At 46.3% G+C, this 14652-nt stretch overlaps 1 protein-coding gene across 1 annotated transcript in view; it reads right to left on the bottom strand.

Annotated features, from left to right (window-relative positions):
- Window positions 1-14652, bottom strand: part of PpD3 (protein phosphatase D3) — a 196834-nt gene that overhangs the window by 4605 nt on the left and 177577 nt on the right. Inside the window, exon 9 of the mRNA XM_045751458.2 lies at window positions 10326-10407. Coding sequence (XP_045607414.1) covers window positions 10326-10407 — 82 coding nt within the window. The remainder of the gene's footprint in view (window positions 1-10325; window positions 10408-14652) is intronic.

Genomic DNA, 14652 nt, shown 5'->3' with positions numbered 1-14652 from the left:
GAGGCGAGGATAAGATAGTGAAACCAAGGAACATGGAAAAACCAGGCCCTGCACGGCAAGACCGGCAAGGAAGGAGAGCTCCAGAGGGAGCACGGAAGGGCTGAACATAACGCCACAACCAACCCCGACACGCAGCTGCAGTACCAAAACCGCAGCAAAACGTCACCACACTCCCCGAGGAAGCGACAGAGAAGATAGATAAATTGTACACGAGTGGCACACAAGGGGACATAGGCGGAAACCGAGCACCCAACTGAGCCACAGGGACGGTAGAAGAAACGTGTGCAGTGTAACAGGCAATCAAAGGAACACATTAGGCAGCCCAACATGGGCTGACCCCATACACAGCCCCAAGAGCAGAGATGAGTGCCCAAGAAGCACAGAATCCGCCCGACAGGCAAACGACAGGGGAGAGGCGGAAACAAAGAGCCAGAACCCAACCTGCAAACACAAAACCTCCGACACAGGAAAACTTACTACCAAACAGGCACCCCCCACCGTTGCACTGCGGAACAAGGTGGAGGCGGGGCCCCGAACTCAAGCAAGGTTAGACAAGCATAGGAGAGGGGCAGGAGGAGTACAGGCAGGAACCGCCTCTGAAGGGACAAGAGGCCACCTGCAGATACCCGTGAACCGAGGAAGGAATCAGGTGGAAAGAACAAGAGCTGCCCAGTATGGGCTAATAGCCCTGCAGTAGGCACCTTGGGTGATACCGTCCACGTTCTCAAGTACTATGTACACCCATTCCTACTCCCAAAAACAAAAACAGCGTCAGGACGAAGGAGACGCCAAAACCGCACCAACTCACCTGCAGAACATAGGCCCTGAAGGGCCATGACGCAAGCGTTCGAGTCCGCATCCGCCCGAGACGGCCAGTGCGCCCATGCTGGAGAGGAGGGGAGCAGCGAAGGAGGCTCCCCACCCTAGAACGCAGGGAAAAACCTCATGAATTCCACACAGCGGCACCCCAGAACACCTCCAAAGCAACGGGGCACGGATGGGAATAAGAAAAGAATGAGAGGCGAAGCCCCCCCGAGGGAATTGGAGCAGAACACGTGTGCACACCGCCCGGAACCAAAACAAACTCCCACGGCGCATGCGCAGGACGCGAAAGAAAGTAGCCCAACCAGGCGCGAAGTAGCCGAACCAGGCGATAAGTAGCCCAACAAAGCGAGAAGGAGCCCAATAAAGCGAGAAGTAGCCCAACAAGGCGAGAAGTAGCCCAACAAGGCGAGAAGTAGCCCAACAAGGCGAGAAGTAGCCCAACAAGGCGAGAAGTAGCCCAACAAGGCGAGAAGTAGCCCAACAAAGCTAGAAGTAGCCCAATAAAGCGAGAAGTAGCCCAACAAGGCGAGAAGTAGCCCAACCGGCTACAAGGAGCCCAAACGGCCATAAAGGAGCCCAAACGGCCACAAAGGAGCCCAAACGGCCACAAAGGAGCCCAAACGGCGACAAGGAGCCCAAACGGCCACAAAGGAGCCCAAACTGCTACAAGGAGCCCAAACTGCTACAAGGAGCCCAACCTGTCCAGAACAGAAGGAACCAGTATGGAGGCAAACATCGGGACACGCAGGAGGAAGCCGCAAAGGCCAACCGCACCGCAGGGGAAGAGATGCGGTTAGCCGAAAACCTCCTGAAGACGGAACCGAAGAAACCACAGGGACACGGAACCGAACCCGGGGAGGAGCAGAACCCAAGCCCAAATCGTACGCAGAGGGGGGAAAGAAAACCCCACTCCTCGTAACAGTAAGCCCCGTTCAGAAGGACGGAAATCCAGGCGGGGCGCAATGGAGCCCAAGGCCCCCAAGGCCGCTCCTCCCCAACTCCAGGAGCCTCTGCACCAGGCCCCGGGGCCGAGTCGACCTCCAAAGCCCCGGCCTCACAAGAAAAAACCGGGGCAGCCGAAAGAGCTTTAAGAGAATGGGGCCCACTGGTCAAAACCCCGGAGCATCGGCCGGAGGAACAGACTCGAATGCCTCCGCAGCTACCCCGGTCGGGGCAACACCCGAAACTGCCCAAGTCTCAGAACCTCTAACCCCGCCCCGACCCCGAAGCCTGCAGATGCGTAGGGGCCGGAAGCAGGAGGGGGAAAAACAAGGGGGGTGTGGAAGGAACCAAGGCTGAAGCGACCAAAACACCCAAGTCTGGGTCCCTACACAAGCGGGGCAGCATCGGGGCGTCCGGGGAAGCGACAAACCAGAGCGCGTTGCAACATCCTACCCTGCAACGCGCGAGCTGCCTGCACCCACGGGAATTTATCAGCAGACTGGGTGAATGGAGTCACGAACAAGCAACAAAGCTCGCAGGACTCAAGGGTTGAATGTGTCACCAACCCAACAGGCAGCATGACGGAGGCAAAAACAAGGAGAGTCACCCTGAGACTAGGAGACAGAGCAACCCTCAACTCGCACAAAACGAGAGGGGACGCAAGGGTCTCCACTATCGGACCCGAGAGCCCCCGGGGGGTTTCCCAGGGCCCCTAGACTGGGTCTGCTAAGGGTTATCCCAGGCAGGGTACTGCTAACCGGCGCCCCAAACTACCAAGCAAACTGCTAAAGCTGAACCCACGGGACGTGTCCACTCGCGAGGGCAAAGCAGGGGGTGCCACTACACAAACGAACCTTATATAAGGGGGGGGGAGAGGAACACTAGGAAGACCCCCCTACCAGGCAAAAACAAAAATAAAAGAAAAAAACACACAAGTGGACAACGTACCCAGAGGGAACAGAGCCGGCCGCTGTCATAGGTGAAAACTAGCTACGCAGTACCCTGCGCCCCACCAGTGCTATAATTACCACTTACCCCAAGGTAAACAAGGGAGTGAAACCCCCATACCCTCGGGGCGGCCAAACGCCAAGCAGCGAAAAGCCAACAGAGGTAGACCCAAGGTGACTTGTGGAAGGCAACCCCAAGCCCCAAGGGCGGTACTTACAGGGCACTCAGGGAAGGTGTCCCTAAGCACATGCAGCCCGAGTACCTGAGAATACTACTCCCAGCTCACACGACCACCGTAAGAGCAGCACTGCAAACAAGTCACAGCACTGAGACAAGACTGGATCTGGAGCCACACGACCGTGCATGATCCCATCAGCCGAGGAACTGGGGCGGGGATCGCCGGCGTGGGGGTCTGGGGCTCCCCCTTCCCCCTCCCGGGGAGGGGGGAGCTGCGCAGACATGCGGCGCGGCTCGCGTGACGTCATGCTTGTTAGTTCGTTTTCCTGGGGAGTTCTGTCCACTCGTTTGTCGATTTTTGTTGTTTAACCAGAATAGGGGTTTGTTTTGTGGCGCTTACCTTTCTGGGTGCCTGTCCCGGTCGATGGCAGATATAGAATGCTCCAAATCACATGTGCATTTCTATGGGCCATTGCTTCCCCTGTGCCTCTCTGAGGGGGCCAGGTTCTGGCTCATGGTCCCCGGTAGGCCTAGAACTCCACCCACATCGACTGATGCAAAATAGTTAGGGTATCCATATCAGCCATGGATAGCTCTGGGGAGCCGTAGGGGCTCCCCCCAGAAATCAGCATGAAAATTACCTCTGCGGAAGACATTGAAAAACTACAAGCATATATCAACAAAGTTTTCAATTGGGCAGCAGAAAATAACATGATGTTTAACAGTGATAAATTCCAGGTACTCAGGTACGGCAAAAATGAGGATCTGAAACATAATATAGGGTACAAAACACAATCGAATCTGCCCATAGATGGAAAACAGCATGTCAAGGATTTGGGAATAATGATGTCCGACAACCTAACGTTTAGGGAGCAAGTATTGCGGCAGCCAGAAAAATGATAGGATGGATTATGAGGACTTCAAATCCAGGGATCCCATCACAATGGTTGTACATTTAAAGTCACTTGTGTTCTCCCGTCTCGAGTACTGCTCAGTACTCACTTCCCCCTTCAGAGCAGGAGAGATTGCTGAAATAGAGGGAATACAGAAAACATATACGGCACACACACGCGCGATAAAGCACCTAAATTATTGGGATCGTCTCAAAGCTCTCCAAATGTACTCACTAGAAAGGAGACGAGCGAGATATCAAATAATATACATGTGGAAAATACTGGAGGGCCAGGTCCCAAAACCATACAGTAAAAGAACAACATACTGGAGTGAACAATACAGAAGAAAATACAAAACAGAACCAGTGAAGAGCAGAGGTGCCATAGGCACAATTAGAGAACACTGTATAAACATCAGAGGTCTGCGGTTGTTAACATCCTCCCAGCGACTATAAGAAATATTGCCAGAACCAACGTGGACATCTTCAAGAGGAAAATAGATTGTTTCCTTCAAGGAGTGCCGGACCAACCGGGCTGTGGTGGGTATGTGGGCCTGCGGGCCGCTCCAAGTAACAGCCAGTATTTTCCATGTGTATATTCAACCCGTTCTCGCACTTTCGTAAAGTCAATAGTGACTTATTAAATACGTGTATATGTGACATACTAAACATAAAAGTTTACCTTGAAAAGCTTTATAGAAAACACCGACTTTACCTAACATTCTTAGTATGTTAAGATAAGCATCTTATTGCTTCGAAATTACAATTATTAATTAACCTATTATAGGTATAGGTTAAGTAATAATTGTAATTACAAAGCAATAAGATGCTTATCTTAATATACTAAGAAGGTTAGGTAAGGTCGGTGTTTTCTATGAAGCTTTTCAAGGTAAACTAGTATGTTTAGTATGTCACATATGCACGTATTTAATAAGTCAATATTGACTGTAAGAAAGTGCGAGAACGGGTTGGTATATTATTTGGTATCTCTCTCATCTCCTTTCTAGTGAGTACATTTGTTGAGCTTTGAGACGATCCCAATAATGTATGTGCTTTATCGCGTCTATGTATGCTGTATATGTTTTCTGTATTCCCTCTATTTCAGCAATCTCTCCAACTCTGAAGGAGGAAGTGAGTACTGAGCAGTACTCGAGACGGGACAGCACAAGTGATTTCAAGAGTACAACCATTGTGATGGGATCCCTGGATTTGAAAGTTTTCGTAATCCATCCTATCATTTTTCTGGCTGCCGCAATATTTGCTTGGTTATGCTCCCTAAACGTTAGGTTGTCAGACATCATTATTCCCAAATCCTTTATATGTATGTTGCTTTCCTACTATAGGCAAATTTGACTGTGTTTTGTACCTTGTATTATGTTAAAGGTTCTCATTTTTACCATATCTGAGTACCTAGAATTTATCGCTGTTAAACATCATGTTATTTTCTGCTGCCCAGTTGAAAACATTATTAATATCTGCTTGTAGGTTTTCAATATCTTCAGCAGAGGTAATTTTCATGCTGATTTTTGTGTCATCTGCAAAGGATGATACGAAGATGTGCCTTGTATTTGAGACTATATCTGATATGAGAATATAAAGGAAAAACAGTGGTGCAAGGACTGTACCTTGAGGAACCGAGCTTTTAACTTCTCTTATACTCATAATATGGTTGACTGTTACTCTTTGTGTTCTGTTCGTCAGAAAACTGAGTATCCAGCGTCCTACTTTACCAGTTATTCCCATTGACCTCATTTTGTGTGCTATCACTCCAAGGTCACATTTATCGAATGCCTTTGCAAAATCCATGTATACCACATCTGCATTCTGTTTTTCTTCTAATACCTCAGTGATTTTGTCACAATGGTCAAATAGCTGTGAGAGGCATGATCTTCCTGCTCTAAATCCATGATGTCCTGGATTGTGGAGGTCATTCATTTCCATGAAACTAGTGACCTGATTCCTGATCACTCCCTCAAATACATTTATTATGTGGGACATTAGTGCACCTGGTCTATAAATCTTTGTCAATGCTTTGCTTCCTCCCTTGTGTAGAGGGGCTACATCTGCCGCTTTAAGCGCATCTGGTATCTCCCCCTGTGTCCAAGCTCCACACTATACTGAGTGCCTGTGCTACTGGCAATTTGCATTTCTTTATAATATTGAAATCCATGAGTCTGGACCCAGGGCTGAGTGCATGGGCATATTGTCAATTTCTCTTTCAAAATCTGTCACACTTGTGTTGATATCAGTTATATTTACAGGGATTTGGATATCACGCATAAAGAAGTTGTCTAGATCTTCCACTTTCATGCTGTTTATCGGAGTCCTAAACATGTCCCCTTCTGCTTTTTTAGGATTTCACTAATTTCATTGTCTTCCTCAGTGAATGAACCTTCACTAGTACAAATAGGTCCAATACTGGCAGTAAGTTTTTGCTTTAGATTTAGCATATGTGAAGAAATACTTTGAGTTTTTCTTTATTTCTTGAACTGCTTTCTGTTCTAGTTGCCTTTCTTCAGTCATGGATTGATACCTGGTTGATGGGGTTCTGGGAGTTCTTCTACTCCCCAAGCCCGGCTAGAGGCCAGGCTTGACTTGTGAGAGTTTGGTCCACCAGGCTGTTGCTTGAAGCGGCCCACAGGCCCACATACCCACCACAGCCCAGTTGGTCCGGCACTCCTCGGAGGAAATAATCTAGTTTCCTCTTGAAGATGTCCACGGTTGTTCTGGCAATATTTCTTATGCTCGCTGGGAGGGTGTTGAACAACCGTGGACCTCTGATGTTTATACCGTGCTGTCTGATTGTGCCTATGGAACCCCTGCTCTTCACTGGTTCTATTCTGCATTTACTTCCATATCGTTCATTCCAGTACGGTGATATTTTACTGTGTAGATTTGGTACTTGGCCCTCCAGTATTTTCCACGTGTATATTATTTGATATCTCTCTCGTCTTCTTTCTAGCGAGTACATTTGGAGGGCTTTGAGACGATCCCAATAATTTAGGTGCTTTATCGGGTCTATGCGTGCTGTATATATTCTTTGTATTCCCTCTATTTCAGCAATCTCTCCTGCTCTGAAGGGGGAAGTGAGTACTGAGCAGTACTCAAGACGGGACAATACAAGTGACTTGAAGAGTACAACCATTGTGATGGGATCCCTGGATTTGAAAGTTCTCGTCATCCATCCGATCATTTTTCTGGCTGACGCAATATTTGCTTGGTTATGCTCCCTTAAACTGTTAGGTCGTCAGACATCATTATTCCCAAATCCTTTACATGCTGTTTTCCTACTATGGGCACATTTGATTGTGTTTTGTACCCTGTATTATGTTTAAGGTCCTCATTTTTACCGTACCTGTGTACTTGGAATTCATCACTTGTTAAACATCATGTTATTTTCTGATGCCCAATCAAAAACTTTACTAATATCAGCTTGAAGTTTTTCAATGTCTTCAGCCGAGGTAATTTTCATACTAATTTTTGTTTCATTTGCAAAGGATGATACGAAGCTGTGACTTGTATTTTTGTCTAAATCTGATATAAGAATAAGGAAAGGCAGCGGTGCAAGGACTGTACCCTGAGGTACAGAGCTTTTAACTGCGCTTGGACTCGATTTTATATGGTTGACTGTTACTTGCCAAGTCCTGTTTGACAGAAAACTGAGTATCCAGAGTTCTACTTTATCGGTTATTCCCATTGACTTCATTTTGTGTGCCATCATGCCATGGTCACATTTATCGAAAGCCTTTGCGAAGTCCGTGTATATCACATCAGCATTTTGTTTTTCTTCTAATGCCTCAGTGACTTTGTCGTAGTGATCGAGTAGCTGTGAGAGGTACGATCTTCCTGCTCGAAATCCATGTTGGCTTGGGTTATAAAGGTCATTGGTCTCCATTAAATTGGTGACCTGACGCCTAATCACTCTCTCAAATACTTTTATTATGTGCGACGTTAGTGCAACTGGTCTATAATTCTTTGCCAATGCTTTACTCCCTCCCTTGTGTAGAGGGGCTATGTCTGCTACTTTAAGTGCATCTGGTATCTCCCCCGTGTCCCAGATCTTCCTCCACACTATACTGAATGCCTGTGCTACCAGCACTTTGCATTTCTTTATAAATATTGAATTCCATGAATCTGGACACAGGGCCGAGTGCATGGGCATGTTTTCAATTTCTCTTTCAAAGTCTAGTACGCTCGTGTTGATATCAGTTATATTTACACGGGTTTGGATATCCCGCATAAAGAAATTGTCTGGATCTTCCACTTTCATGTTATTTATTGGAGTGCTAAACATGTCCTCATACTGCGTTTTTAGGATTTCACTAATTTCTTTGTCATCCTCTGTGTATGAACCTTCACTTGTACGAATAGGTCCAATACTGGCAGTGGTTTTTGCTTTTGATTTCGCATATGTAAAGAAGTGTTTTGGATTTTTCTTTATTTCCTGAATTGCTTTCTGTTCTAACTGCCTTTTTTTAGTTTGATATGAGTGTTTCAATTTCCGCTCAATTTCTTCAATCTCCCTATTTAAATGATATGATATAATATAATCAGTCTCTGTTTGATTTCTTCAATCTCCCTGTTTAAATTATTCGTTCTTTGTATGGAAATTTGTGTTTGCTTAACCGTTTCCGTTAATTTTTCCTTCTTTTGTAGTGTCGTCTGCGTACTCCTTCTACGTTGGACCTCTTTCTGGCTTTCCTCAAAGGAACATGTTTCAGACAGACTTCATATGCTTCAGAAGTCAGTTTTTCTATTCCTTGTGTAGGATTTTTATTACTTAGAACATTTTCCCATTGAATGTTTGTAAGTTCCCTGTTTATTTTCTCCCAGTCTATCCTCTTATTATTAAAATTGAATTTATTGAATAACCCTTCTCGCTTGTTGTTTCTCTTTGGCTTGGGAAGAACCGGATGGACAACAGAAGGGGAAGCACAAGGGGGGGAGCACGGAACCAGAGCTGAAGTGACTTCCACCCCCATGTCTAGGTCCCTAAAACCAAAACGGTGCAGTCTCGGGGCATGCGGGGGAAGCAACCAACCTAGCACATTGCAGCAACCTAAACCTAGCATGCAATGCAGCTGGCGCATGCACCCTCGTATCATGATCAGTAGCTTTGGTGAACTGGAGCATGCACAGGCAACAAACATCGCACGACTCCGGGTCAAAAGAATCACTGACCCAACAGGCAGCATGGCAGAGGCACAACCGGTGATTGTCCCCCATAGACAAGGGGACAGAGCAATCTTCCAACTCGCACAAAGCGAGAGGGTCACATCCATCGGACCACAGAGCCCCCTGCAGGGTTTCCAAGGGGCCCTTAGCCTTATTAACACTGGTTTCCAAGGGGCTCTTAGCCTTATTAACACTGGTTTCCAAGGGGCCCTTAGCCTTATTAACACTATGGAAAACCCAGGCAGGGAACTGCGAACCGGTGCCCAAGACTACCAAACAATCTGCTAATAGTTGAACCCCTGGGACGTGTCCACTCACGGGGGCCTAGCAAAGGGAGTACCACTAACCACACAAAAACTGAGAATAGGTATAATGGTAGATATATACACCCCAACACCACTAAGGGAGACCCCCCTCACCAGGCAGAAAAACAAAAGCAAAACCCCGCAAGAGGACAACGTACCCAAGTGGAACAGAGCCGGCTGCTGTAACAGGTGAAAACTAGCTGTGCAGTGCACCGCGCCCCTACCAGTGATGAAAACTACCCCCTACACAGAGGCAAACACAGGCAACGAAGACCCCAATTGACTCCAAGGGCAGCCAAGTACCGAGCAGTAAAAGACACAGCGGGGGTAGATCCTGAGGTGACTTGTGGAAGGTGGCCCCAAGCCCCAAGTGTTGTAATTACAGGGCACCTAGGGAAGGTGGCCCTAAGCGCATGCAGCCCGAGTATCGAAGAATATTACTCCTGGCTCTCACACCACCAGTAGAGACAGTCCATGCCCAAGGCACAGAAACCGAGACAAATCGCTGGAGCCAGAGGCGCAAGACCACACCAGTAGCACATTAGCCTGAGAACTGAAGGGTGGATTGCTGGTGTGGGGGTCTGGGGCTCCACCTTACCCCTCCTGGGGAGGGGAGGGGAGTTGTGCAGATAGCAGCGCGGCGACATGATGACGTCATGCTCGTTTGCTAATTTTTGCTTGGGGAGTACTGCCCCACTCGTTTGGCTTTTGGTAGCAATAGTTTCAGCAGAATAGGGGTCTGTTTTGGGGTGCCTACCTTTCTGGGTGCCAGATCTGGTCGATGGCAGACATAGACTGTTCCCAACCAAATGGGGGGTTTCTATAGGCCATTGCTCCTCATGCCGCTGTCGAGGGGGCCAGGTTCTGGTTCATGGTCCCCGGTAGGCAAGAACTCGGTGCCCATTGACTGATGCCAGAAAGTTATACATATCCATTCAGCCTGAATAGCTCTGGGGAGTCGACGGGACTCCCCCCAGAAAATCATATTGTCATTCATAAGTCTCGAAAAATGGAACCAAAAGAATAATTCTATCCAAACGAAGAAGAAAAAACGAACTCACCACGGCTTCATACGACGTATATCTTTGCTTTAAGTCTTTTCCATTCATTGTGATAAATGCTCCTTTGTTACCCATTGTGTCACTGAAATGAAAATAAAACATGTTTACTGCATTGTATTACTGTATTTGTAGAACACTGCATTACACTATAAGAGAACACTGTATTGCTTTGTAGAGCATTGTATTATTTGTAAAGCATTGCATTACACTATAAGAGAACACTGGATTACTGTTTAGAAATTGTATTATTTGTAGAACATTGTATTACACAATATGATAAGATTGTATTAGTTTGTATAATATTATCTTGTAGAATATTGTATTATAATGTAGAAGATTGTATTATAATGTAGAAGATTGTATTAGTTTGTAGAATATAATATTATCTTGTAGAATATTGTATTATAATGTAGAAGACTGTATTATAATGTAGAAGATTGTATAACCTTGTATTACATTGCAGAATGTTGAATAACCTTGTATCATTACGCTATTACTTTGCAGGAGGAGAATACCTTTTTGCATTCTAGTTCTATGCAAAAACTAGAACAAAAACTACATCCAGCATTCGGCCCTTGCACAAAGCTGATGGAACTTTCACAGATGATGACAAAGAAATGAGTGAAATACTGAGGTTTCAGTACAATTCTGTTTTCAGTGAACCCCTGAACACATTATAGATCAACGAACCAAACGAATTCTTTCTAAATGTGACACCAACAAACCATATATCAGATCACTTTAACCCTACTGGATTTTGAAGAAGCCATAGACAGTATGCCCATTGCACCAGGACCAGACTATTGGAATTCCATATTCACAAAGAAGTGCAAAATACCACCATCACAAGCCCCCAAATATCTTTTGGAGATGGCGCCCAGATACAGGTGTCATCCCCGACATACTTAAAGCTTGCCCCACTTCACAAAGGATGTACTAAAGCTGAAGCAAATTTTTTTTTAGACCAATAGCTCTTAACTTGACACATCATAAAAAATCTCTGAAATAAGAGCTAATTAGTAAGATTACATATCACATGGAATCACAACCTCTACATTACCAGGGACAACATGGGTTCAGAACAGGGCACTCTTCCCACTCACTATAACATGGCATTAGGGGCCATGGAAGACAAGCAAAATGCAAATGTAATACAGAGCACCACTTGGTTTCCGAACCCCTTGGGGACGAGACCCGTCGGTTAACATGTAAGTTCGTATACGAGAAATAGAGGGGAAAAAATAAACTAGAAATGTAAAAAGAAATTTTCCCGAAAAATTTATGACAAAAACTCTAGGGAAAAAAATCGTCAGGTTCATGGCGTAAATGCGACTGTGTTTTGTTTGTACTCATCAATAAGTGAAGTCCTGATCCGCTTTATAAAAGTCCTTAATTGTTCCTAACTGATTATTAAGACGTCTGGCAAACATCCTCTGGATGTTTCCTGCCAGCCTGCAGGCACATCCTGCCTAAAATATACGATGATGTACTGTACATTTAAGAAACAAATCTGGGTCACAGATCTGTGGAGTGTGGTTAGGCTTACGGAGTCAGCCGGTCCCTCCCCCACCACCGACACACCTCCCCCTCTCCCCCCACCACCGACACACCTCCCCCTCTCCCCCCACCACCGACACACCTCCCCCTCTCCCCCCACCACCGACACACCACCCCCTCTCCCCCCACCACCGACACACCTCCCCCTCTCCCCCCACCACCGACACACCACCCCCTCTCCCCCAACCACCGACACACCACCCCCACCCCCCAACCCAAACCCATACACACACACACACACACACTCTCTCAAAGGTCACGTGGTTCACGGCTCACTTCAACACCCATATATCGCTTCCTGCCTGCCTGCCTGCCTCCTTCCCAGCCTGCCAGCCTGCTTCCTTCCCAGCCTGCCTCCTTCCCAGCCTGCCTGCCTGCTTCCTTCCCAGCCTGCCTCCTTCCTAGCCTGCCAGCCTGCCTCCTTCCCAGCCTGCCAGCCTGCTTCCTTCCCAGCCTGCCTCCTTCCCAGCCTGCCAGCCTGCTTCCTTCCCAGCCTGCCTGCCTGCCTCCTTCCCAGCCTGCCAGCCTGCTTCCTTCCCAGCCTGCCTCCTTCCCAGCCTGCCAGCCTGCCTCCTTCCCTGCCTGCCAGCCTGCCTCCTTCCCAGCCTGCCAGCCTGCCTCCTTCCCAGCCTGCCTCCTTCCCAGCCTGCCTGCCTGCCTCCTTCCCAGCCTGCCTGCCTGCCTCCTTCCCAGCCTGCCTGCCTGCCTCCTTCCCAGCCTGCCAGCCTGCCTCCTTCCCAGCCTGCCACCTGCTTCCTTTCCAGCCAGCCTGCCTCCCCCCCTGCCATCATTCTAACGGGTAGTGTGTGTTAGGCTTATCTTCGGGAATGAGCCGGTCTCACCCCCACCACCAACAAACCACCCGCCCCCCTACATCCCATCTCTCAAGGTCACGCGGTTCAACCGCGAGACTACCACTCACTCCCTGCCTGCCTGCCTGCCTGTCTGCCTGCCTGTGCCTGCCTGCCTGTGCCTGCCTGTGCCTGCCTGCCTGTGCCTGCCAGCCTGCCTGCCTGTGCCTGCCAGCCTGCCTGCCTGTGCCTGCCAGCCTGCCTTTCCCTCCCTAATTCTCACTACTACTTCCATCCCTTCCTGCCTACCTCCTAGCATCTCTCCCTACCTCCCCCTCCCTCTTAGCATCTCTCCCTACCTCCTAACATCTCTCCATACCTCCCCCTCCCTCTTAGCATCTCTCTCCCCCCCTCTCTCACTGATTCTCCCCCCCCCCTCATTCATACTGCCTCCCACCTAAACTCCATCGTCCATCCACCCACCAGTCAGCCATCACTGACGCAATGCGTGCATTTGGAGCCAACATGGTGCACAGATGTTTCTTGATTGTGCAGATATGTAAAACAAAAGCACAGAATGAACATTCCAGCCTTATGGCAATTCAAAATAATCGGAATAATAGGCCGTGAATCTGTGAAGTCACAGTGGGCAAACTGGACCATCGCCCACCCACCACCACAAGCCGGCGTGACGCTTGGCGGACCCCTTCCTACCCGAACTTTGTTCGGGTAGCATGACTCCCCAACCCCAATCGGGAAACTGGAAGTTTCGGATAACTAAAGTTCGGAAACCAAGTGGTGCTCTGTATACACAAATTTTGCTAAAGCTTTCGACAAATGTGACCATGGTGTTCTTGCACACAAAATTAATTCTTAAGAAATTACTGGCAAAGGAGGGAGATGGATATTTAACTTCCTACCAAACAGAACGCACGGTGTAATAATCAACAGTACAATCTGGATCACCAACTGTGCAAAGCTCAGTCCCCCAAGGAACAATACTTGCTCCGGTACTTTTTCTCATCCATATATCAGACATAGACAAGGATACAGACTATAGTGCTGTATCATCATCCAACCCGTTCTCGCACTTTATTACAGTCAATATTGACTTATTAAATACGTGCATATGTGACATACTAAACATACTAGTTTACCTTGAAAAGCTTCATATAAAACACCGACCTTACCTAACCTTCTTAGTATGTTAGGATAAGCATCTTATTGCTTCGTAATTACAATTATTACTTAACCTATTATAGGTATAGGTTAAGTAATAATTGTAGTTACGAAGCAATAAGATGCTTATCTTAACATACTAAGAAGGTTAGGTAAGGTCGATGTTTTATATGAAGCTTTTCAAGGTAAACTACTATGTTTAGTATGTCACATATGCACGTATTTAATAAGTCAATATTGACTATATGAAAGTGCGAGAACGGGTTGCATCATCCTATGCAGATGACACTAGGATTTTCATGCAAGATTTTCATATATTATTAATTTATTAATTTATTTATTTATTTTATAATATATATTTTTTTTATAATATATATTATATATATATATATATATATATATATATATATATATATATATATAATATATATATATATATATATATATATATATATATATATATATATATATATATATATACTGTATGTTGTACCTAGTAGCCAGAATGCACTTCTCGGCCTACTATGCAAGGCCCGATTTGCCTAATAGGCTGAGTGATTTTCTTTATTTTCAATAAATTGTTTCCTATTGGTTTATTTTAATTATTATTATTATATTATATTAAGAGCATAAATTATTGATTTAGTTATGTTAGTTTAGGTTAGGTGAGGTAGGGTTGGTTAGGTTCGTTCATACATCTACTTTAGTTTTAACTCAAATTTTTTAAAAATTAGCTCATACATAATGATATGAATAGCTTTATCATTTCACAAGAAAAAAATTTGAAAAATATTGAAATT

Source organism: Procambarus clarkii, chromosome 5 (assembly GCF_040958095.1).
Source record: "Procambarus clarkii isolate CNS0578487 chromosome 5, FALCON_Pclarkii_2.0, whole genome shotgun sequence".
NCBI classification, from domain to species: Eukaryota; Metazoa; Arthropoda; class Malacostraca; order Decapoda; family Cambaridae; genus Procambarus; species Procambarus clarkii.
This window is presented reverse-complemented; position numbering and strand designations above follow the sequence as displayed.